Source organism: Benincasa hispida, chromosome 4 (assembly GCF_027475165.1).
Source record: "Benincasa hispida cultivar pf3 chromosome 4, pf3_genome.v1.1, whole genome shotgun sequence".
Classification (NCBI taxonomy): Eukaryota; Viridiplantae; Streptophyta; class Magnoliopsida; order Cucurbitales; family Cucurbitaceae; genus Benincasa; species Benincasa hispida.
In genome coordinates, this window is record NC_143481.1 from 43457641 (window position 1) to 43484887 (window position 27247).

A 27247-nucleotide genomic window follows, 5' to 3' on the forward strand; every position below is an offset into this window, starting at 1 on the left:
CTTTTTCTTTATTCCCATCACATCTTGATCTTCCTTACCTTGGTGAAATTTATGGAATGGTAGACGTAATGAAATGTACATCTTAAAACTGTGTGCTTGAATAGCTTTTCAAACCATCCAGATTTTCTTTTTTCCAACGCACAGGAATTGATTTATTCATCTCTACTACACATTAAATTCAGGATGATATAACGCAAAAGTAAATGGCCTAACCTGAAAAACTTGCTCAACTTCCATATTATTATTCCCATAGTTTTCTCGTTATATCACAATTTTCTCTGCGGCACTTCAAAACAACTTTCAAAACAGCTTCAATTTGCTCACGACGGGGAAGACAATTCAGATACAATACAACTCCATTGGCTTCTACTTCACTGATGCCGAACTCATTGCTTTGAACAGCTTCTTAAACCAAATACTCCACTCCCCCAAACTTCAGCCAAATCATTAGTTGATACATTCCATATCCTGCATTGCCAAAATTCAGGTCAGACGGCTCTTGTAGTCATTTTTATCTAACATTCGATGTTAAACAGCAATTCATTATACAACTTGAACAAAAAATTTGGTGTTTACTAAAGATCTGGTCAGATCGAACCCAAAATCGAATCGAACTCTACTATTTATACATACACACACATGATACACGTTATATGTAAAACTGAAAACTTAACTGAATATTTGTAGTTGTACAGCCTATCAATACCATATTTACCTTTTTCCTAATTGGAGTAAGAAACTAAACTTTCACTAGAAAAAGAAGGAAATAACGTACAAATGCAGACAAAAGAACGAGTACACGAAAAGAGTCTTCAATTTAGGGTTGGCAAAAAATACCCACAAGGACTCGCCCCGTTCGGGTCGGGGATTCCCCGGTTTGACCAGGGATGGGATCAAATCGGGGAATTTATTTGGGGCCCTATTCGGGAACGGGGACAGTATCCCCGCCCCAACCCCGAATTTATATATATATTTTTATAAATAAATATATATATATAAATGTTATAAAATTATTATAAATATATATAAAAAAATCCAAAATGAAAAAGCCCAAAAGCCCAAAAACACAAAATTAATAAAAGCCCAAAAATATTTTCTTCTCCTCTTTCCTTTTTCCAAAATATTAAAATTAATAAATCTTTTCTTTTGCTTCTCCTAGGCCAAGACAAGACAACCCACAACCGCCAAAATCCCTAATTCCTAATCCAGCAGCCCCGCCGCAGCTCTTCTGCTCCGTCCGGCGTCCCTCACCCTCTGGTCTGCTCCGTCCGGCGTCCACCAGCGTCCCTCTGCGTCTGCTGACCGTGACCACCAACGTCCACTGACCGTGACCACCGGCGTCCGCTCCAGTTCCAGCCGAGCGTCCCTTCCACTTCCGATTTTCAGTTCCAGCCAAACATATTCAAAGCAGCGATTTGACGTTTCCTCAACCCAGCCTCAACCATTTCAGATTTTCAGGTAAACATTCAACGCCGTCCGTGTTGTTTTTTTATATATTTTGACTGTTCCAACTCTATGTTGTTTTTTTTTTTTTTTTTTTGAAAAAAACAGATTTGTGCTATTTCGATAGACGAGACCTATTTCGTTCAACTTTCAAGATTTTAAAGTTCAAGCCGGTGTCAGTAAAAATTTCCTTTCGTTCTCTTGTTTAACCGTTTGATATTTTTGAAAATTATGCTTGAAATTAGTATGTTTGTGAATGCTTGAAAATTATGCTTGACATTAGTATGTTTGGCCGGTAAAAATTTCCGGCGACAGAAGCAAAACCAACTACCCTACTTCTACGATTCTACTCATACAGGTACATACAAACCAGAATTTCTGGTTCTTCTTGCCCTTTTTCTATCAGACGCTTTAATTTTTACTTGGAACTTTCATTTCCACGAGCTTTCTCAAGCTGCTTAATCTTTTACTTTTCTGAGTTTTTAATTATAGTTGTCATCTTTGACTTTGACACGTGCATATCGAATATCTTTTGCTAGAATTAATATTTACACTGATCTTTGATTATGTGTATGTTCCTTTGGGGGATTCTCGAACTCTGTTATACTGTCTTGTTTTAAGTGTGTCGGCTCTGGGTTTGAGTTTTCGGTGTCTCTTTTTCCCTTGTATTTGACTGTCATTATATGTTGAACTTCATCATTTGCCTTATATTTTGTTACGTACTGAATATTCTTGATGGGGTTGTGATTATTTTTGCAAATGTGGTTGATATTCTTTGCTTTTCATCCCGATTAACTTAAATATAGTTCAACTGGTTAAGACATAACTTTCAACCAATAAGATTAGAAGTTTGGATCCCGACAAAGTATAGATATCTTTGTGGGAGAAGTTGAGAGTTGAAGTAATAACTGATTACTAAATATAATTTTCTTTTCCAGATTATAATTTTCAAAAGTGATCCGTGAAATTCTATGGATATCATTTCTTTATGCAGGTTAGAATTTTCAAAAAGAAAGCCATGAAATTCTATGGGTGCTTTGTCCCATTTTGACTACCATTGTGTAGTGCAAAAAGAAAGAAACATATAACTATTTGTAGTTGTACGATTAGGAAGAGAAAAATCTAGAAGAATGGACTATGTCAGACCAGGATATAACAATCATTTAGGGAGTGTTTGATTCAAGAACTAGATTTGTACAATTTATGATTAAGAAACTTGAGTTTGCTCCATTGGCTGCATAAACTCAAGCTTATAAAATTTACATTATAAACTGCAAGCTAACTTTTATGAACACATTACCAAACATAGATTTCATAAACTAGGTTTCTGAAATACATTTCTTTTACAATGCAAACAGACTATGTGAACCCAAACTCGTGTTACGAGGCTTTTTAAATAAAAAACGAGTTGTAAGGGAAATATTCTCTTAAGAGTTCTTCAAGTCTTTGTAGATAGTTAAACTCTTAAATAAATTCTTCTTTCATACCGAGCTGATATTCATATCCACTGTTTCACATAAAGTTTCAGAACTGGATTAACTTGCATGAAATCCATTTTTTGGTTTGCTTGAATGTTCTGTTAGCTGTAATTATTATTTATTCCTTTCAATTTCACCATATTGGAATGTTTCAGTCACTACTGCACTAATACAGAAATGTTAGTTCTTTTAACTTTTTGTGTAACGTCTCGTGTTTTCAGATAAACTAATTTAATTGTTTGAACATATTTAAGATTTTATCTTATCTAATTAAATTGGAGTTGATTGGATTAACTAGAATTGTAACTTGGAGTTCAATTTGAGAAAGTAGATTCGAGTGAGTTACATCTTGAATTAATTAAACTTGAAAATTTAATTGATGAGAAATTTTTAATTACGTCTCAAATTCATTATTTTGGAAATTTAATCATTGGTTGGATTTTTTATCAAGTTTGGAAAGTTCAAATTTTATCGAGTTTTTTCTTAAGATCTTGCTCAGATAATTTTGGAGCTTTTGATTTGAATTTGGAAAGGAAGGGGGTAGAAAACAAAACAGGCAAACTCTTTCAAACGGTCACTTAACAAAGCATTGATATGACTTGCTTTCATTATCACCTGTAATATAACTTTGTGGCACGTCCTATCATTGAATTTTTTGGTGTACTTGATCTTGAACCATTTGACTTGCCATTTTTATCGCTAATTTGATCTTTGGGATAAGAAAAATTAATGTTTTCAGTTCTTGATGACTAAAACTGATGGTAGTGTGCCAGGTTTTTATTCTCTCCATGATGCATACCCTACTTAACACAACATATGATCATTTGTTTATTTGCTTTTGTTTACTTCTTTTCATTTAGATTCTTTTAATTTGTTTTGTTCATTTCAATCATCTTCCCACAGATTTGTCTCTACTAAGAGAGTCGAGACATACGATGGTATTCAAACCATAGAAAAGGGATGTCTTATAAAGTACTGCAGAAGTTGAGGTATTGGGATCCAAGGTTCTCTTCTCCTTATGTCCTCAAATACTTCCTTAGGAACTTTTCTCTATGGTCAATGAAGAAAGATCCAGACCTTGAATCAGCTCTATCTCGTAATCGTCGATGGATTGCCAATAACCAAATCAAGAATATTATCCTTCGTTGTCCTGATCAGGCAACACCTGTAAAATTTCTCCAAAAGAAGTTCAAAACCCTCGACCTTCAAGGAAAAGCCCTTAATTGGCTGAAAAAGTATCCTTGCTGCTTTGAAGTTTATCTCCACAATGATGAGCGCTACTTTCGGCTAACAAAGAGGATGATGGCTTTGGTTGAAGAGGAAGAAGCTGTCAAAGATATGCAGGAGCCTGTTGTTGTCAAACGGTTGGCAAAGTTGCTGATGATGGCTTCAAATCAGAGACTAAATGTCGTAAAACTCGGTGAATTAAAGCAGAATTTTGGGCTCTCGGATGACTACTTGATAAGAATTGTACCCAAATATTCAGATATGTTTCGAATTGTAAACTATACTGGGAAAAAGAATTCAATGGAAATAGAATTGATCTCTTGGAAACCCGAGCTAGCAATTTCCAACATAGAATCTTCAGCTTGCAAGCATGGGGTTGAGCCAGCTTTCTCTTGCTCACTGCCAACAACTTGGGTAAATTCATGGGAAAAGTTCCATGAATTTAATGCTTCTCCATATGTGTCACCATACGAAAATCCTGCAGGCTTGGTGCAAGGTACAAAAGAGATGGAAAAAAGAATAGTGGGATTGATTCATGAGATATTGTCATTGACATTATGGAAGAAAGCATCAATTATAAAGCTTGGACATTTCAGCAGGGAATTTGGTCTGCCATTGAAGTTGAATGCATTGCTGCTTAAGCACCCTGGCATATTCTATGTCTCAAACAAGTATCAGATTTACACTGTTGTTCTTAGAGAAGGGTATAATGGATCAAAATTAATTGAGAAAGATCCACTAGTGGTTGTAAAAGAGAAGTTTGGAGAATTGATGCAGGAAGGACTTCATGAATATAACAAGCGACATCATTTGATGAATTTAGAAAAGAAGAGAATGAAGGGAATGCTTTTGGGTAGATCAGAAAAGAACAAGAGGAAAGATTTTGAACCAGATGATCCTGATGGTCAAGGAAACAATCTAGGAGGTTTACTTGAGCCAGAGGAAAGGAAAAGATTCTACCAGTCTCTCTTTGATGATGGTCTTGCATAACTTGTAGGTGCTCGCTAGAACTTCATATGGTTCTAAACATTCAACCGTTTGGTAATTATTTGGTTTTTTATTTTTGTTTTTGAAAATTAAGCCTAGACATTACTTCCACCCTCTAAATTTCTTCTTTAATTATCTACATTTGATACTAAAAAAAATAACTTTTAAAAAATTGTTTTTGCTTTTGGAATTTAGCTAAGAATTCAACTATTGTATTTGATAAAGATGCAAATCATTATAAGAAATGAGGAAGAAATATGCTTAATTTAAAAAAAGAACAAAATAGTTATCAAACGGAATCAAAATTCCAAGAAGAGATGTTTAAAAACAAAGATAAAATAGTCATTAGGATTCCAATTAATCAATTATTATTATTATTATCATCAATCGGCCCTCATATTTTTGAACAAGGGTACTTTCTAGTTACTTGTAATTGAAGTAGGGTTGGCAGGGTCAGGGCGCGATGGGGGGCGTCCCCTGTCCCCAGTCCCATGGGGGAAATTGTCCCCCATCCTCGCCATTTGAAGGTGGGGATGAGGGCAGGGATTCCCCATCGGGGAAACGGGGTCCCCGCGGGTTCCATTCTTCGTTTTTCCGCGGGGATTCCCCATTTTTTTAGTTAAAATTTGATTAGTTCATGAAAAATCTATTAAAAAAGTTTATCGAATTTCTCATTTTTTAATTCAAGTGATTTTATTTGAAATTTGACTAATGCACAACAAATGAACAGAAAACAATAGACTATTTTAATTGACAAACAATTTAAAAGCTAACAAATCCATTAAATAATTTTATAACTTAAAATTCAATAAAGTTTGAATAAGAAAGTTAATTCAAGGCAAACGTTTTATGCATTCAAATAAGTATATAACTTAAAATTCAACAAAACTTGTCCTCTCTTCAACGATTTTACAATCAAATCTTTCACTTTTCTTAGTATCATCCCATCCTTAGTATTCATTCTTACGTTTAAAATGTAATAAACAAATAATTCCTTGAGTATATCTTAATCACCACGCCATCTTCAATAGAATTGTCTGCATCTTCTAAAACGGTTGCTAAATGTGTAACAATTTCTTTTTCGTGCTAGTACCTTACATTGTCAAATATTTGTAATAAATGAAAATATTTATTAATATATTAAATGATAGAAAGATATTAAACAAACTAACCTGTCAAAACTTCCGTTGCGATCCAATTTTGAGCGCACATCAAAGCCTTTATCGTCTATATCTTTGGATGAAGTTTGTTACGATGTGGGCTTACAATCGTACTAAAAGCAGACTCTGATGCGGGATGGCTAAGATGTCTCTTGCAATTTTTTGTAAAATTGGATACTTGACACCATTCAATTTCCACCAACTCAAAATGTCATAATCAGATGTTCAAGGTGAGGTTCATCGAAATATGCATCAAACTGTTGCTTCTGATTCACATTATTGGAATCTGATACAAAAAGGCATAATCATTAAAATCACCAAATTCGATATTCTGTGAGGTTCCATTATTCAAATTTCTAACGTGATAATTATCACTTTCACCTTCATGCTTTATATTCTATTTCCAAATCTGAACAAATTTTTTTAATCCTTTCCACTTCAAGAAAAAATTATCTTCATAAATTATATGAAAGTAAAATTCAATCAACTTTAATTTGTAACATGGTTCTAAAAGTCTCTGATCTCTTGAATGCCAGAATTAGTCCACTCAGAAATAGCCAATTTCAATTTACAAATTTTTGGGAAAAAAAGATTGTAGGATATTTGAATCAAGAAAATATTTCAGTTACGTGATGAAATATTTTCAATTTCTCACATATTTCTTTTGCTAATACCCAATCTTGATCCAAAGGCAAATACTTGTACTTTGGTTCTCGTTGTTTTAATCGATAAAAAATAGCTTTGTACTTTAATGCAGTGGCTAACATAAAATAGGTGGAATTTCACCTAGTACAACAATCAAGACTCAATATCTGACCATCATAAACATTCAACTATCGAGCAGTTTCCTCAAATTTCTCTTTCTTTTTTTGTGTATGCACCCAAAAAGACACACTACTACGTACTCTTTCGATCCCATCTCCTATCACTACTAACCCATCTTTCACAATCAAGTTTGGAATATGTGCACAACACCGCATATGAAATAAACTCCCATCCAATATTAAGTTTCCACACAAACTAACAACAAGCATATTAACCATAGAGTCATTGGTACTACAATTATCTATAGTTACTGATGACAATTTTCGATCAATATTCCAATTTAACAGACATTCCATTATTTCTTCAAGAAGCATCTCAGAAGTGTGTAGAGAAGGGACATATATAAACCTGATTATTTTGTTTTGCAAAACCCAACTATCATCAACAAAATGAACAACCATATAACCTTTTGTTTGGTGGTTGGAAGTTCACATATCCATTGTCAGGGCAATCTTTCCTTTGATCTCATTCAACAATGCCATGGTTTTCAAGTTTTTAGTCTCCTAAATTTTCAAAATCTCCTTTATTGTGTTTCTTGACACTATCTTAAATAATGGTTGGATAACATTACAAAATTCCCTAAAACCTTCATGCTCAACCATTGAGAGAGAATATTCATGTCTTATTATCATCCTAGCTAATGTTTTTTTTGTAGTTTCCCGATCAAAGTTATATAAACTCAATGTATTGTTCTTCTCTCTATTAGGATTCAATAAGGATTGTCGTATGTCCTTTTGTCCTTTATATGGGCATATCTTAATATGATCATGCAAATGTTTGATTTTATTTTTACTTTCACCCCCTAATTTTCGTTTGCAGTAATTACAAACTGCCTTGACTACTCCATCTATTTTTTGTTTTTTAAAATGATTCCAAACAACCGATGTCAATCTCCTCTTTAAAGATCCCTTCTCAATATCCTCATCAAGAATAACACAATTATCAACATTCAAATTATCATCATTCGATGAGCATGGAGTTAAATTTGGGGTTGAATTTTAGGTTAAATCTGGGGTTGGATCTGGGATTGGACTTGGAATTTGACTTGAAGAATCTTGATTTGTAGAAGGTGATGAAAACATTGTTTTCACCCTATTCAAAGCATTCAAACATTTAATTTAAAAACCTCTCTTTAGACTTGGACTTCATTTTCAAAATATTCAAACATATTCAAAGCATTCAACGATTCAACCCCAAAATTGAAAGCATTCAAATTTCAAACATATTTTTCAAACATATTAAGCCTACAATCCAAAACATTCAAATACCAAATATACACGGACATATTTTTCAAACATATTCAAGCTTAAAATTCAAAACATTCAAATATCAAACATACACAAACATAATTTTTACCGACCAAACATACAATTTCAAACATACATAAACATACTAATTTCAAGCATAATTTTCAAAAATATCAAACAGCCAAACAAGAGAATGAAAGAAAATTTGGTGGTCACGGTCAGTAGACGCAGAGGGTAAGGACGCAGAGGGTGGTCACGATCAACAGACGCAGAAGGACGTTGGTGGATGCTGAAAAATCGGAAGTGGAAGGAAACCAGCAGAGGGACGCTGGTGGACGCCGGACGGAGCAAACGCAGAGGGTGAGGGACGCTGGACGGAGCAGAAGAGCTGCGGCGGGGCTGCTGGATTAGGAATTAGGGATTTTGGGTTGTCTTGTCGTGGCCCAGGAGAAGCAAAAGAAAAGATTTAATTTTAATATTTTGGAAAAAGGAAAGAGGAGAGGAAAATATTTTTGGTTTTTTTTTTTTTTTTTTTTTTTTTTTTTTTTTTTTTTTAATTTTGGGTTTTTGGGCTTTTGGACTTTTTCATTTTGGATTTTTTTTATATATATTTATAATAAGTTTATAACATTTATTTATATATATATATAAATATATATAAATTCGGGGTCGGGATTAATCGGGGTCGGGGTCGGGGCGGGGATACTATCTCCATCCCCGGATGGGGCCCCGAATAAATTTCCTAGTTTGACCCCATCCCCGGTTAAATCGGGGAATCCCTGACACGAACGGGGCGGGTCCCCGCTAAGAGAGTTGAGACATACTATAGAAAAGGATGTCATATAAAGTACCACAGAAGTTGAGGTATTGGGATCCAAGGCTCTCTTCTCCTTATGCCCTCAAATAATTTCGTAGGAACTTTTCTCTATGGTCAATGAAGAAAGATCCAGACCTTGAATCAGCTCTATCTCGTAATTGTTGATGGATTGTCAATAACCAAATCAAGAATATTATCCTTCGTTGCCCTGATCAGGCAACATTTGTTAAATTTCTCCGAAGGAAGTTCAAAACCCTCGACCTTCAAGGAAAAGCCCTTAACTGGCTGAAAGGGTATCCTTGCTGCTTTGAAGTTTATCTCCACAATGATGAACACTACTTTCGGCTAACAAAGAAGATGATGGCTTTGGTTGAAGAGGAAGAAGCTGTCAAAGATATGCAGGAGCCTGTTGTTGTCAAACGGTTGGCAAAGTTGCTAATGAAGACTAAATGTCATAAAACTTTGTGAATTAAGGCAGAATTTTAGGCTCTCGGATGACTACTTGATAAGAATCGTTCCCAAATATTTAGATATGTTTCGAATTGTAAACTATACTGGGAAAAAGAATTCAATGGAAATAGAACTGATCTCTTGGAAACCCGAGCTAGCAATTTCCAGCATAGAATCTTCAGCTTGCAAGCATGGGGTTGAGCCAACTTTCTCATATTCAATGCCAACAACTTGGGTAAATTCATGGGAAAAGTTCCATGAATTTAATGCCTCTCCATATGTGTCACCATACGAAAATCCTACAGACTTGGTGCAAGGTACAAAAGAGATGGAAAAAAGAACAATGGGGTTGATTAATGAGATATTGTCATTGACATTATGGAAGAAAACATAAATTATAAAGCTTGGACATTTCAGCAGGGAATTTGGTCTGCCATTGAAGTTGAATGCATTGCTGCTTAAGCACCCTGGCATATTCTATGTCTCAAACAAGTATCAGATTTACACTGTTGTTCTTAGAGAAGGGTATAATGGATCAAAATTAATTGAGAAAGATCCACTAGTGGTTGTAAAAGAGAAGTTTGGAGAATTGATGCAGGAAGGACTTCATGAATATAACAAGCGACATCATTTGATGAATTTAGAAAAGAAGAAATGCTTTTGGGTAGATAAAAAAAGAACAAGAGGAAAGATTTTGAACCAGATGATCCTGATTGTCAACGAAACAATCTAGGAGGTTTTCCGAGTTTTAATTCACCGAGAGCCCAAAATTCCGCCTTAATTCACCGAGTTTTACGACATTTAGTTTCTGATTTGAAGCCATCATCAACAACTTTGCCAACCGTTTGACAACAGTAGGCTTCTGCATATCTTTGACAGTTTCTTCCTCTTCAACCAAAGCCATCATCCTCTTTGTTAGCCGAAAGTAGTGCTCATCATTGTGGAGATAAACTTCAAAGTAGCAAGGATACTTTTTCAGCCAGTTAAGGGCTTTTCCTTGAAGGTAGAGGGTTTTGAACTTCTTTTGGAGAAATTTTACAGGTGTTGCCTGATCAGGGCAACAAAGGATAATATTCTTGATTTGGTTATTGACAATCCATCGATGATTACGAGATAGAGCTGATTCAAGGTCTGGATCTTTCTTCATTGACCATAGAGAAAATCTCCTAAGGAAGTATTTGAGGGCATAAGGAGAAGAGAACCTTGGATCCCAATACCACAACTTCTGCGGTACTTTATACGACATCCCTTTTCTATGGTTTGAATACCATCATATGTCTTGACTCTCTTAGTAGAGACAAATCTTTTGGAAGATGATTGAAATGAACAAAACAAAAGAATCTAAATGAAAAGAAGTAAACAAAAGCAAATAAACAGATGATCATATGTTGTGTTAAGTAGGGTATGCATCATGGAGAGAATAAAAACCTGGCACACTACCATCGGTTTTAGTCATCAAGAACTGAAAAACATTAATTTTCCTTATCTCAAAGATCAAATTAGCGATAAAAATGGCAAGTCAAATGGTTCAAGATCAAGTACACCAAAAAATTCAATGATAGGACGTGCCACAAAGTTATATTACAGGTGATAATGAAAGTAAGCCATATCAATGCTTTGTTAAGTGACCATTTGAAAGAGTTTGCCTGTTTTGTTTTCTACCCCATTCCTTTCCCAATTCAAATCAAAAGCTCCAAAATTATTTGGGCAAGATTTTAAGGAAAAACTCGATAAAATGTGAACTTTCCAAACTTGATAGAAAATCCAACCAATGATTAAATTTCCAAAATAATGAATTTGAGGCGTAATTAAAAATTTCTCATCAATTAAATTTTCAAGTTTAATTAATTCAAAATGTAACTCACTCGAATCTACTTTCTCAAATTGAACTCCAAGTTACAATTCTAGTTAATCAAATCAACTCTAATTTAATTAGACAAGATAAAATCCTAAATATGCTCAAACAATTAAATTAGTTTATCTGAAAACACGAGACGTTACACAAAAAGTTAAAAGAACTAACGTTTTCGTATAAGTGCAGTGGTGACTGAAACATTCCAATATGGTGAAATTGAAAGGAATAAATAATAATTACAGCTAACAGAACATTCAAGCAAACCAAAAGGTGGATTTCAGCAAGTTAATCCAGTTCTAAAACTCTATGTGAAACAGTGGATATGAGTATCAGCTCTGTATGAAAGAAGATTTTATTTAAGAGTTTTACTATCTACAAAGACTTGAAGAACTCTTAAGGGGATATTTCCCTTGCAACTTGTTTTTTATTTAACAAGCCTCGTAACACGAGTTTGGGTTCACATAGTCTGTTTGCATTGTAAAAGAAATGGATTTCAGAAACCTAGTTTGTGAAATCTATGTTTGGTAATGTGTTCATAAAAGTTAGCTTGTAGTGTATAATGTAAATTTTATAAGCCTGAGTTTATGCAGCCAATGGAGAAAACTCAAGTTTCTTAATCATAGATTATACAAATCTAGTTCTTGAATCAAACACTCCCTAAAGGATTGTTATATCCTGGTCTGACATAGTCCATTCTTCTAGATTTTTCTCTTCCTAATCGTACAACTACAAATAGTTATATGTTTCTTTCTTTTTGCACTACACAATGGTAGTCAAAATGGGACAAAGCACCCATAGAATTTCACGACTTTCTTTTTGAAAATTCTAACCTGCATAAAGAAATGATATTCATAGAATTTCATGGATCACTTTTGAAAATTATAATCTGGAAAAGAAAATTATATTTAGTAATAAGTTATTACTTCAACTCTCAACTTCTCCCACAAAGATATCTATACTTTTTCGGGATCCGAACTTCTAACCTTATTGGTTGAAAGTTATGTCTTAACCAATTGAATTATATTTAAATTGATCGAGATGAAAAGCAAACAATATCAACCATATTTGCAAAAATAATCAAAACCTCATCAAGAATATTCAGTACGTAACAAAATATAAGGCAAATGATGAAGTTCAACATATAATGACAGTCAAATACAAGGGAAAAGGAGACACCGGAAACTCAAATCCAGAGCCGACACACTTAAAACAAGACAGTAAAACAGGGTTCGGGAATCCCTCAAAGGAACATACACATAATCTAAGAAATCAGTGTAAATATTAATTCTAGCAAAAGATATTCGAAATGCACGTGTCAAAGTCAAAGATGACAACTATAATTAAAAACCCAGAAGCTTGAGAAAGTTCGTGGAAAGGAAAGTTCCAAGTAGAAATTAAAGCGTTCGATAGAAAAAGGGCAAGAAGAACCAGAAATTCTGGTTTGTATGTACCTGTATGAGTAGAATCGTAGAAGTGGGGTAGTTGGTTTTGCTTCTGTCACTGGAAATGGCGATCGCTTTGAATCGGACCGGCGTCGTTGGTGATCGAAGCTGCGTTTTAGGCGAAGGAAGGAGAAAAGCCTTGTGCCCAATTTCGGCCCACCAAGTATTTGATCCAATTTCATTCAAACCCATTTAAGACAAATTCAATCTTCAAAATAATAATAATAATTATAAAAATAAAATAAATAAATAAATGTACTTAGAAAAAAATAAGGGCTAAAATTCATGAATATAGTGGGTTTTCAAACTATGACAAACATGCGATAGATGGGAAATGATTTTAAAAAATAGGTGGGAATGGAAAGTGTTACAATAATCATGTACCCAGTACACGATTAGCTTTTAATCTAATCAGCATCATGTTATAGCACCATGTTAGCAATGGTGGATTGGCCAAAGGCATACTCGTGTACTGGGTCTACGATTTACTTTTGTTTTTTTTTTAAATTCTGATTTTTTACGGTTTTTTTTTTAATTTTTAACTAACAAATTTCTTCATTACTAAACTTATTTATATATTTAATTTGCAATGAAAACTTAATTAGTCTGCACCCATATTAAAAAAAATTTTTTGACTTGACTAAGTAGTACATCTCTCTACAAATATATATAAAAAAAGATCTCATGTATATGGTAGAGTCTTATTTAGAAAAAGAGAAATTAGTTCTTTAATTTTAAAATAGAAGTTTATATGAAATTTAAAGATGACCCTCCTGGTGTTTACCCCATAGGGGGTTGTTTTTATGTGCCGCTAAATTGGCTTTGCCTTGTTGTCGTTGTCGTCGAATACATCTTTGATCAGTGTCAGCAACATTGAGTCGTCTTGTTTGTTGAATAATACTTTCGACGACGTTAACCAATATTTGGTTACACATTAAACCCAACTCTGGTAAATTGTATTGTACTTAATATTGTTGTATCTCTTTGATAAAATTATTTTGTACGATGAAAAAGTTAATATTAAATAATATTCATATCATATATTTGGGAAATGTAAGATTATAAATCTCTTACCATGCAATAATAGTAATCGTCTTCAAGTGTGATAAATCGCCTCATGATTGAATCGTACTAGGAAAAATAGTCATCTAATACAGTTGTCCATTTGTTATTTCTCCCTATGCACAATGATCATGAGGTGCATGCCAGTAGGATATATATTCTGCATGAATTCGACGCCAGTCTTGGTCGTGCTTACCTCTCAAATCAATCTGGTGTAGTGTCGGGAGTGTATAGCACAACGAAGGCACCATTTTTCGCAGACTGAACAGTCTCAACACACGATTTGGATGATGCCACTCTACTATATGGAAACATATAAGAAGGAAAACGGTCAATCAGATGTCTTGACCATCACAATAGTAATCAGGTAGTGATGACCAAATAACTTGCATGTATGGCATCCAATTAATTTGACAAAAAAATTATTATATACACACAAAAAATTTAAATATTAATTTACATATACATTTATTACCTGATTGTGTATCAGTCTATCAAATATTTGTAGGTATACTAGCAACATATTTGTTGATTGTTCAGAGATAGCTAGCTAATACACCACTCCATCTAAAATTATAAAAACATATCATTAATTTATATTATTACATAAAATAATAATGAAATAAATATATAAATGAAATAATACCGACATTGAGTGGATTATGACCTAGGGCCTCTAACTAGACTTTGGTGCTATAATTAGCTATTTCCAACGCTTATATATTAGTACCAAAAAATTCCTCTATAAAGCCATACAAGACAGGCACCATTCCACAAGTACGTACCAGCATGCTCGAAATCAGACAGTAAAAGGAGAAACATAAGATGTACCAGAATGTTTGACTCGTTAGCGAATAAAAATCTTCTAATAAGCTGCATAATGTATGCTCGTGTATACTTACGTATGCTGATGTCATCGACATTGGGAAGAAATTCTGAAAATTGGGACGCTAACCACAGGATACTTAATCTTGAACCTTTTGGTAGAATGCCTAAGGGCTCATCACAAACATTTTTTCAATCATAATGTAATGAACCTGTCAAATGTTTTCTGTCCACTCGTAACCCAAACTGAATAGCAACATATGGCAACGTAATTGTACATTCCCCACAAGGCAAGTGAAATGTGTGGGTTTTTGGTCTCCAATGCTCTACTAAAACAGTAATGAGGTGTCAATCAAGTTTGATAAATCTAATTTGTGCAACCCCAAGAAAACTAGCTTGTTGAACGTAAGAAGTAATGGATCAAACGGAATAATATGTTGTACAGAAGTCTCTCTTCTCTGATAACTCAAAACTACGGTAGAAAAACTATCTAATATCTCTATTTTTATGAACAAACTCATATATTGAATAAATAAACAAAACTTTACCTAAGGCGGACGGTAGATCGGCGGGAAAAAAGATAGCATGTGGTAGATCGGCTCATGTCGGCAGTAGCAAGAAGATCGAAGACGGCGGTAACTGATCGGTGGACAGCGACAGAGTAGGCGATCGATGTGAGAGAGGAAGAAAGTTCAAAAGCTTCGGATGGGAGGAAAGGGAAGGGGTCGTGGGGTTTATGAGACCACTAAGTCGTGTACCCGGTAAACAACTTAGAGTAATCATGGATCCCATGCACGATTACCTGGTCCACAATACATGTCTGTCCATATGGCAGCCTGCGTGTGTCAAGTCACTGCCACTTCATATGCTCTGAAGGAAGTCAGGTACCAGGTACACGATTTTAAGACCTATTTTTGACAATAGTTTCAACCCAACCTTATTTTTGTTAATAATTATTAAAATAACATTATTTTAAAGAAAATAAAGAATAAGAGTTATTTTCAAATATAGAAAAATGAGCCAACTTATTTATAAATATAGTAAAATGTCACATTCTATTACTGACACTGATAGATATATATCATTATTATTTATTATTGATAGATAGTGAGATTTATCATATTTAAAAATATTTCTAACAATTTTATCATTTAAAATAATTATCCAATAAATAAAACAAAATATTTGGTTTGATATGATAACCATTTCATATTATTTTATCTTACTATCTACAAAGGAGCTAGAAAAAGAATCTTTACCTACACATTTTATCTTTTATTTTTTCATATGTGTCTATTTTACCTTCAACTTAATAATTGGTTATTAACATTTCATTTTAAAATAGTTGCGAATTTCTAAACCAACTTAAATATGTAAAAGTTACATAGATTTTATAGTATGTATTGGCTTCTAAACAACATGTAGTTCGAATTTCACACCTCCTATTATATTAAAAAGGTAATTGCAATAGGTAGTACTTCTGGGATAATAATTAAGTATACAATAATATTTTTAAATAATTACAAATATAATAAAATCTATTAGTGATAAATTCCATCATCAATATTTTGGCAAAATCTATATATTTTTTTACATATTTACGTTTGTTTAGAAATTCAAAAAGGCAATTGCAATGGATAATACTTCTAAAGATAATAATTAAGTGTATAACAACATCTTTAAAGAATTACAAATATAGTAAAATCTATTAGTGGTAGACTCCTATTAATAATAAACTCTTATCACTAATAGACTCTGAGCTAGATCTAAATTTTGTTATATCTGTAAATTCTTTTGTATTGTGCAATATCTGCTAATAATTTGGATTAATTACTATATTTGCAACTGCGCTATTTTATTATTTAGACTAAAAAATTATCTTTACCAAAATAAGTAAAATATAGTTATAAATGACTATTTACAGATTACTCTAAATTTTATCTTATAGATGTACCTAAATTGCTTAAATAAATCTAAAATGAGCAAAACAAGTAGGGATAACAATACATAACACCTTAATAAAGGTCCTATATTTCAATTATGTTAACCTTTTCTATTATTTTCACAAATGTCCGAGTGGATTGGTTAATTATATAAAAATTAGGATCCAATTACCTTTTAATCCCAACCTACGATTATTTCTTGTTGTGGGTGATTGGAGAGAGAAAAGGCATTTATGATATATTTTCTATATTTACAAAACATCTTTGTAGAGAGAAAATGCATTTAATACATTTAGATGTATCAAGCAACTAGTTTTCTGACAGATTCATAGTTATTTTAAATATATCTTAGAATATTGTTTTAGATGTTGCAAATGTTTTAGCCAATATATGAAACATACCATAGTATATAAATTATAAATTGACTCAATGTTTGACATAAATTTCAGTATATGTCATAAATTTCTTTGGTATCATAATGTATATAATTCTAATAAATTAAAATTTAATAATAGCTCCCTAACAGAAATGTAATTCAAAATTAATTTAACAATTTCAATATACCACAGTATATAAATCACTCAACGTTCAACATAAAACATACTATATATCATAAATTTTCATTTATATCATAGTATATATCATAAATTCCATTTAAGTAGTCAGAAATTCACATAAATTTCATTTATATTATATATTATTAATTAATGAGATTTTTTCCCATTTGAAGTTAATGTGATTTTTTGTCCCCAAGTTTGACTTCAAACATAAAAATTTATATATGCTCTGATATATATATTCATATATATCTTTGTTTATTTGAAAATATGAAATGTATGATATATATTATGATATAAATAGAATTTATGATATACCGTGGTAAATTGAAGTTATTAAATTAATTTTGAATTGCACTTCTGTTAAGAGGTTGTTGTTAAATTTTGATTTATTGGAATTATATATACTGTGATATAAAAGAAATTTATGATATATACTGAGATTAATGTTGAACATTGAGTTAATTTCTGATTTATATATTATGGTATATTTCATACATTGGTAAAAACATTTGCAAACATCTAAAACAATGTCCTAAGATATATTTAAAATAACCATGATTTCGTTAGAAAATCAGTTGCTTTATACGTTAAATGCATTAAATGAAAAATAGAATCATATATATTAAACGTATTTTTATTTTCTCTCTCCAAATGAAAATGGAAAGAAATATCAAATAATTAATAAAATATAATAAATACATTCTCTCATATTTCTTAGATATGGAAAAGTATATATTAAACGCACACTCCTCTTCAAATTTCTCTCTCCCACTGCCCACCACAAGGAGTATTTTTGTCCAAAATAGCATAAATTTCTTATATGAAAATATCCAAGTCTTTAGATATTTATTAAAATAAGTTTTTAAAATGGATTAAATCTATAATAATCCCAAGCAAGTAACTAATATTAGACTTATATCCCAAACCTTTTAGTTTTGCAAAAATAGCAAAATACAAGCCTAACCCATGATTTAAAACAAGAAATGTTAAAAGCATACGGATACACTTAATACACACTTGATACCTCTCGATATACTACTGATGTACACTTGATATTTATAAGTTACTAAATAAATATTGATTGTTGTTAGGTACAATGTTTTAGTTCCTAATACACTTCAAGTATTTTATATTCTTGCTCATTGATATTTAATAGTGTGTTGAAGGACTAGAGATTTAATATGTTTACTAATTGATTGTACTTGTCGAAAAATTAATATGTTATCCGATTGATCTTTTTTTAAGTACAACAATGGTAGAGATGGGAGATCGAACCTCCCACTTCTAAGATGGAAGATCACGACAATTACCGCTAATCTAAGCTCACTTTAACTTGTTGGTTGATATATAATAGAAAAATTGATAGGTTAGAAAATTAAAGAAGAAAAAAAGATTGAAAAACTAAAACTTGCTGGTGAAGAAATAGATGCGTAGAAGAGAAAATAGTAAAGAATTCTATTAGAAGTTTATATATAGAGAGAGAGAATAAAAGAAAAAAATTGTTCAAAATAATGAAACAAAATTTAATAATACTTTTGCTATATTAGAAAATATGAAAAAAAAAAAAAAAAAAAAAAAAGGCCAACAAATTTGAAAACAGGCCTTTCACACGCTACCAAGGAGGGTAAGTGAAGTGCTGCATATATGTTGCTTTTTTAAAACCAAAAAGATAATCTGAAGCCATATTGAGATAAAAATTTGATGTATTTTTGCCATAGAAGCAAAATTAAAAAGTTGGAACCATGATTGCAAATACATAAATATATTTTGCTACCCAATATAATTTCCCTAAATCTTAAAACCATATATCTACTAGTACAATTTATAAAACTTTTCTCTCTATTTTGTCATTTTCTTTTTAATTTATTTATGATAATTCCCTTTAAAAAATATATTTAAATAATAAAACTTGATGAATTAAATTTAATTCATTTAAGAGTATGAGAGGAGTTTAATTTTCATTAAAAATAAGTACCCAAATGTTCTTGCGTAATTCTATAAGTTAAAATAATTTCGAAGATTAGGATTTGGTTCAAATTTAATTTTTAAAAATTTGTAACTTAGACTTTTTCAATAAAATAAAAATAAAAATCAAGTGAAATCTTGAAGATTATCAAATGAGACTTGTTTGAAGACTTAAAATAAATATATTACAACAGAAAGAATAAGTTTTTTTTTTTTTTTTAATTATTATTATTACTTACAAAATATATAGAATCACTCATTTGTTTGTTTTCCCCTAACATGAACACAATAAAATAATAAATAAATGGAAAATGGCAGTGGGTGGCAAATCTAATTAATGGACTTGCAAGTATAGCTTGGGTTTCTTATTTTTGCAGAAATAGCAAAATCCTCACCCACATCCTTTATATGCGGACTCCCTCCCTTCTTAGTCTTCTTTCTAACTCTCACGACGAAAAGGACGGAGTAGAATTGAAGTTGGCGAGGACATTCAAGGACGACAATAAGAAGCCAGTTGTGCTTTACAATGTTGGGCCATTGGATTTGAACCCACCTTTAGTTTTTGAAAGTAGGGTTGAGGAAGGGGCAAGAGCATTCACGGACGACGAGAAGAAAACGATTGTCGTCGCTATTAAGTTCTTTGTGAGTTTTTTTTCTCTCTCTCCTCTCTTCTTCTCTGCAGCCCCTCCCCTTTCCAACATAAAGGGCCCATATTTAAAAAAGATCTATTTAATTACAAAATTATCAAAAGTCTTTTATCTACATAAATGCCCTTCAATTTAGAACATTAAAAATAACTAAGCATTTTCCACCATATATCAATAGTATATCAAACATATCATGTGTCTATCAATAGTTTAATAAGTGTATATTAGCTGTGTATCAAATGGTTATTATTCGAATTTGATCCACTTTTATGTCTCCACATATAGTTCAAGTATTCATGATATAGCTAGAGGTTTTTAGTTTATTGGATTTTGGAGTTTTAAGTGCAATTCACATATTCAGTAACAAATTTACTGAATAAACCTCAATAACAACTTTATTGGAAAATAGTTTATTGTTTAAAAACCACGAGTTTTAGGATATAAAACTCAACATTTATGTTGTGAGGATTGATTCATTGAATGTTAAATTTGTAAATCCGCTCTTTTAGAGAGTTTGTCGAGTGTGCTATTTAGTTTTCCAAACTATTGTAAGTATTACTCTTGATCCCAAAAAAATAGTCGTTGTAATGGTGTGATCCTCAATAATGGAAAGTATCGGTTTTGTTAGTGCGCCCGAAAAAAGAATGTTGTACAATTCGATTCTAACCCATGGAAAGAGTCAAGTTCGTAATGACATATCCAAAAGGAGCTTAGGAAGTGGTGGCAAGCTAGTTGTATCAAACCAGTCAATTTTTCTATACATCTCCTAATTAATTTTGCAATTAATTTATTATTATATTTTATTGCTCGAAATTAATTACAATTTTTTTCTTGAAATGAATTACTCATATTGGATTATTTTGATTGGTTGTTCTTGAACTTCTATATCCATTATCAATCTTGTTATTAAAATTAAATTGGTTGCTTAAAAGTATTAATTTTAATTACTTGGATGTTTTGGGTTGAATTTATTTGCATGAATTTACTATTTAAAGTACTTGTTAGCAAAATGTTTGTTAATTTATTTAATTGGGCCCACATTTAGGAAAAAGTTTTCATTAGTTTAATAAACCCTATTCACCCCGTCTAGGGTTGCCATATCAATTCTACAATTGGTATTAGAGCTGGTTCTCTTGTTTGTGATAAAAATTTTCATAAATCATTTTAGTTTGACGCCCATTATTTGAGTTTCTGACTCTTTCAATTGGTATCAGAGAGAGATTGTTCTTATTTTTATTCAAAATTTTTTATCAAAAGCTATTTTATTTGACACTTATTGTTGAGTTATTTACTCTAACAATTGATATTAAATAAGTTGCTCTTTTGATAAAATTGTTTTTCAAATATTGTTTTGATACTTGAAATATCTTATTAATATTTTAAAAAATTATTTGAAAAGCTTAATTGCTAGAGTTATGGCAACTTTAAATGGTGATTGTGTAGATAGACCTCCTTTCTTTGATGGTATTTATTTAAACTGAATTTGAATAATGAGTTGTTCACTTTCAGTGTTAAAGCCATAAATATCATCTATTGTGCATTAGATAGAAAAATATGTGATAAAATTTTACATTTTGAATATGCACATGATATTTTGAATTTTCTGGATAATTATAGTATAGAAAATTCTCCTTGTACTACTAATAATTTATTTGATGTGAAGGAAGAATAAAAATTCTCAAAATCAAGGAAAAATTCATAAAGTATAAAAAGAAAATGTGATGGATCCTCATTGTATTTAATGACTTGTTTGAAAAAAGATTCTGGAGATGAAAATGACAAAAATGAGGTAAATAAAAAATCTCTTTCTTATGATGAATTGTATGATGCTTTTGAAAATATTCAATTTGATTTATAAAAAGTTAGTTCTAGATATATGAAATTATCAAAGAACTTAAGGCATTGTCTATTGAGAACAAATCTTTGATAGATGAAAGTTCTTATTTAAATAGGGCAAATAACACATTGTTGCATAATTCTTATTGTGATGAGAAAATTGACTTGAATAATAAAATTATTTTTCTTGAAAATGAAAATGATGAATTTAAATCTTTATCATGTAACTTGAAACTCGAAGTGTGACTTCAGAGATGAAAATGAAAAACTTAGATCTTTCTCTTTGGAATTAAGTGATGAAATTGCTAGTTTGAAAAATAGAATTATTGAGTTGAAAATTAGCAATACTTCTTTAGAAAAAGAAAAAGTTTCTTTTGTGAACAAAATTAAATTTCTTGAATGTGATATTGATGAGAAAAATAATCTTTTGCTTACGCTTAAAGAGAAAGAATTGCTTGTTACTAAAAAGCTTGAAATTGCAAAAGAATCCATTAAAAAGTCGATTATTACTGCAAAAAAATTAGATAAGATTATTGATATGGGTAAACTTTTTAATGACAAAAAGGGACGAAACTATGTGAATGGAAATTCTTCATCTAGTTTTAAGACTACTGCTTTTAAAACTACCCCTTGTATGTCTCATAATGTTTTATCCTATATGTCTAATTTTGTTAAATCAAAAGTTGTGCATAAACAAAATCACACTAGACCAAAATATGTTCATAATGTGGATTTTATCTCTAAGCATGAAAAAGGTAGATCTTTGCATGAAAAATCAAATTTTATGCCTAAACATTTTCATGAAAAATCTTAGTGTATGCATAGTGCTAAATTTGTACCTAAACATGTAAATGCTCGAGAATTGCATGTAAAATCAAAATTTGTGCCTACTTGTCATTTTTGTGGAGTTGAAGGTCATATTAGACCAACTTGTTTTAAATTGAAAACTGCTCCTAAAAAGAATTTCTTGAATAAAAATAAGGTGTAAAATCAATTAGTTAAAAATAAAATTTTACCTAATGTTGTATGTTATTCTTGTGGCAAAATTGGTCATAAAATTGATGCTTGTTATTTGCCAAGAATGAATTCTAATAATGTCGGAACTAAATTTAAATGGATTCCAAAATCTTTGTTAACTAATGAAGGACCCAATAAATGGGCACCAAAATCTTTTAGATGAGCTTTCTTTATAGGTGTGATTGAAACAATTGTTACTTAGACTTCAAATGAGGAATTAATTTACTTGGAGCAACTTTTATGGCTTGCTTGAATCTAACAAAGGAAATAGTTTTTTTGTAACTTTATATTTTTTTATTATTGAGATAATTATTTTTCTAGTATCTTTATGAAAATTAGATTTCTTGAATGTTTTTTTTTTAAGATTGAATTTAATGAAATGAGAATTTAATGTATATCTGTCTATTTAACATTTGTCTTTATTGCTTATAGTTTTGGCATTTTAGTCAATTAGTTGCTTGATCTATCCTTGTGTTATTCTTGAAAAGTATTTAAACAAAAGAATATTAAGTCGCGCGAGAGATTGTCATTGTTTTGATGATTAAGATATGTTTATTTTTTGATTGAAATTGATTTTATTAAATGCCTCTCAAGCATGAAGTTATACATATATTCTATGGCTTACTTTGTTAAATTATAATCATTGTGAGCATGTTATATGTCCTATATTGAGAACAATTGATCTTTTGAGCATGTTGTTATCGAAGAATTGTTAAATTCTTTTTCATAGGGAGAGTATTATGGAATTGTTTTGTATTATGAAAATCATTTGAAGTTTTTGTTTAAAATTGGTACAAAGTTATTTGCTATGCTACTATGCTTGATAATATGTTCTCTCTTTAGGTGGCACTGAATTTGGTAACGTGACTTTGATATTATTTTGTATCATTATCTATTTTTCAACTATTGGTGTTTACTTTCTAATATTTGATATTTTAGTATCTCATTTGTCTTGAATTTTTACTTAATTTTATCTTCTTGGTATCTTATCTTTTTTTTCCCCTTATTTGAAGGAGAATGCTTGATTTTAGCCGGAGTTATATACTTTTATGTATAAATTTCATGTTCGAATGAAATTGATTCTTGTGTTTATTTATTGTTGTGTACTCCTCTTATGTATATTGTTTATCCTTTGGGGAGTTATTGTATTTGGAGTAAAATTATGTTTTGAAAATTTATTTGATATTTCTACCCACAAGTTGATATTAAATGCCTTTTTGTCCCTTATTAAAGGAGGGTGTTCAATTGATTTCAAAAGGGGGAAACATTTGTGAAATTGGTCAAAATAGAATTAGCTTTGAGTTTGGTTGATTTTTTGTGACGCCTCTTGAATTTGCATGTTGTTTATTATGTCATGTTGATAGGAGAAGAAATATGCAAATTATGTGTTCATATTTTTTAAGAACTCTCATGTCTTTATGTTATTTTTCATAATTTTTGTTCTTGAAATGAATTGCTCATATTGGATTATTTTGATTGGTTGTTCTTGAATTTATGTATCCATTATCAATCTTGTTATTAAAATTAAATTGGGTGCTTAAAAGTGTTAGTTTTAATTACTTGACTATTTTTTGTTGAATTTATTTACATGAATTTATTGTTTAAATTACTTGTTAATAAAAAATTTGTTAATTTATTTAATTAGGCTGGAAAAAGTCTCCATTAGTTTAATAACTATTCACCCCTTCTACCATATCGATCCTACAAATTGAATTATGATCTTTTTATCAAAGTTCAATAGGCTTAACTTAATTTATAGAAATTAAAAATTAAAAGTAAAAAACAATGTAGATGATTGTCTAATAGACCTACCTTATAAATTTACTCTCAAATTTCATTGATGGTACTTTCTTTTTTCCTTGGATGCATGTCACTAATATCATGAATAAATAATATTGGGTGTAACGTATTTATTGAGTTATTTAGATTTGTGGAGGGGGGAGGGGGTGGGATTTTGAACTTATTAATTTATTTTATTTGGTAAATTGATATATTTTTGTTATTTAACAAAGAATTAAGTTTTTGATAATTTTTACTGATTTTTTTAATGTTTATTTGTTTACTGTGACTATTATATTGAAGAAAAGTTCTTGTAAAGCCCGAACCCTAATTACTTTAAGTAAAAGTAAGTAATGAGATGCCTTCTAATGAGTTAAATGAAGCCATGATTTAGGAGGGTTAGAGGTTGGAAACAAGAAGAAATAAGCTCTTGTATAGCTAAGTGTAAACCTCGAATTCAAAGTGTCCTAAACAAGCATGTTTGGCTAAAGGAATATATATTAAATATCATATAAGTGAAAATCCATGTTATTTAAAGAAGTTGTAGAGAAAGGAAAAGAAAAACACAAAATAAAGAAACTTACTTATTAGCTTGGGTTGGAGGCATTAAATATGAGTTGACGTGGCGGTTACTCCTTGAATTCGGGAAGCGGCAGGAAGGTTAAAAGGAAGAAGAATTTCGAAAGTTTGGTTTCGGCAATTTACATGAGCAAATTTAGTGAAACTGGTGCCATTTGAAAGTTGGGAGAATCTAGTTTTCAAGGTTGTCTTACTGAAGAAAGATTGCAGAAGAAGAAGAATAGAAAGTGATGAAATTATAAAAGAGACACAATCTCGGGTTAATCAGGGCTCAAGGTGGAGATTAGAAGCTCTAGGCCAAACTATAAGGAATTTTTGGCTGAAATTTTAAAGTAAGAAAGTAACTCAATTCTAAACATGTTTGTAGAAGAAAGTTTCTTCAAAAGAGGTTTGGAATTTGAGTTATGAATTTTTAAAATTGTAACAGAGAACCTGTGTATAAGCAGACAACTGCTTGGGAAGAACAAGCAAACAGCTCACCGTGGAGATTATAGCAAGATTTTGTGAAGAGGATCTCACTAATAAAAGAGATCTCGCTAATTTTGTGAAGAGGATCTCGCTAATGAAGGAGATCTTGCTAGAAATTAGGCTGGTATCGCTGGCATCACTAGTAAGTCAGTATCGTGGGTATCGCTGGTAATGAGTCTCGCTGGTGTTGCTCGTGGTGATCTTGCTGGTGTCGCTCTAGGGGATCTCGCCAATAGAGCCGTCTGGATAAAATTCCTTTAATAGATGAATTAATTGAGGTATTCTACTAAGAATTCTAAGTAGTTTAACCGGGAAATATGTCCTTTCAGGCCAAGAAGAGCTAGGAGAAGCATATACCCCCATTAAGAGGCCAACAAGCTGTGAGAGACTATGTGATGAATTAATGTTTTTAATGATTTAGAAACTATGGTTTCCTTGCAGTTATTTCTCATGCTAAGTGTTGGAAATTATGATTTCTTTGAAGTTATTCTCATGCTAATTGTTTAGATGAAGTGCCAAGCAACGTAATTGTGGAATTGTCTCTCATGCTAAGTAAAGCATGTTTTCCATGGAATTGATATGATTTGAATATGTTATCTTTTCCAAATGCTTTCAGCATGTTTAAGTAACTTCATTTTTATGATAAACTAGTATGATGGATGAATTAGAATGATGATTTGAGCACTAAGCCTTAGTGTTCAACTAAATGTTTATGACTAGTTTTACTTAAAACGAGGTACCGAAGGACACTTGAGAAGGTACCTAGCCAATTTGATATCAAAGGACTTTTGAGAAGGTATCTGGCCAATTTGATACCGAAGGAAATATGAGAAGGTATCTTAGAAGCTCGATACTGAAGGATAAATTTGAGAAGGTATCTGAGCAAAAGTACCTAAGGATACTGAAGGACAATGAGAAGGTATCCTAGTCAGGTACATAAGATACGACGGTACTCAGTTATAACCACGTACACGTAGATAATACGACGTCGAGGGATTGAGCAAAAGAGTTTTCCCCGACTAAGATTGATGTTGAGGGTTAGAACTATTAGTTCACTCTCAACTAAGGATAAAGGTAGTCATATATTTAGGCTAAAATGATAGTTTGAAATTTCTAATGCTTGTAAATGTTTATCAACGCATGATGTTTACTGATGTATGAGTTTTCCAAGTATGTTTTCCATGTCTAACGCATGCTAGTGGTTTTACAAGCTAGTTCAATATGTTTTAAGACAACTTATTTCACAAAATATGAAGCATGCGTTAGGGTTAAAGCTAAGGTTGAATGAAGCTTGATGTACTATGTTTTAAAAACCTAAGGTTGCCAAAGTACATGTGTTGGTATTTCTAAACATAATGAGTAGGGATATTGGTAGGGAAGATATCTGAATAAATGTACCCAAGGTGGTGACGGTACATAGCAAACTCTATGTGTATGTAGGCGGTCTGAATGAGAGGCCGAAGTATGGGTCTCTTGGCCGATAATAGACGTCGGGAGCTAGAACGGTGTATGCTCGTTCTCAACTAGGATGTAATGATGATTATTGATGTATAAGAGTTGTTATCAACGTTTATGTCTTAAGGATGTTGCTTGAGATGCCATTAGTATATTTAAAGTGATCGACGTAGGGATCTC

The 27247-nt window shown here is 31.5% G+C and overlaps 1 protein-coding gene, 1 long non-coding RNA gene and 1 pseudogene across 6 annotated transcripts; 2 read left to right on the forward strand and 1 right to left on the reverse strand.

Moving 5' to 3' along the window:
- Positions 1 to 57: 57 nt before the first annotated feature.
- Positions 58 to 13125, reverse strand: LOC120076563 (uncharacterized). Of its 2 annotated transcripts, none has more exons than XR_016529178.1 (3): positions 12941 to 13121; positions 6308 to 6581; positions 58 to 468 (listed from the first exon to the last, which is right to left on the reverse strand). It is a non-coding gene; the product is annotated as an uncharacterized LOC120076563 (long non-coding RNA). The 2 variants fall into 2 exon arrangements; XR_005481572.2 differs by lacking the exon at positions 58 to 468 and adding an exon at positions 5968 to 6228 and having other exon boundaries at positions 12941 to 13125.
- Positions 1106 to 5418, forward strand: LOC120076561 (protein WHAT'S THIS FACTOR 1 homolog, chloroplastic). 4 transcript variants are annotated; one of them, XM_039030428.2, is made up of 3 exons: positions 1118 to 1458; positions 1552 to 1618; positions 3825 to 5418. In XM_039030428.2, the coding sequence occupies exon 3, from the start codon at positions 3882 to 3884 to the stop codon at positions 5136 to 5138; it is 1257 nt and encodes a 418-aa protein (XP_038886356.1). In that variant the 5' UTR covers positions 1118 to 1458; positions 1552 to 1618; positions 3825 to 3881; the 3' UTR covers positions 5139 to 5418. The 4 variants fall into 4 exon arrangements, with proteins under 4 accessions (XP_038886355.1, XP_038886356.1, XP_090168983.1 ...); XM_090312857.1 differs by having other exon boundaries at positions 1132 to 1458; positions 1552 to 1801; XM_039030427.2 differs by lacking the exon at positions 1552 to 1618 and having other exon boundaries at positions 1106 to 1458.
- Positions 9203 to 10306, forward strand: LOC150036732 (protein WHAT'S THIS FACTOR 1 homolog, chloroplastic-like; annotated as a pseudogene).
- Positions 13126 to 27247: the final 14122 nt, after the last annotated feature.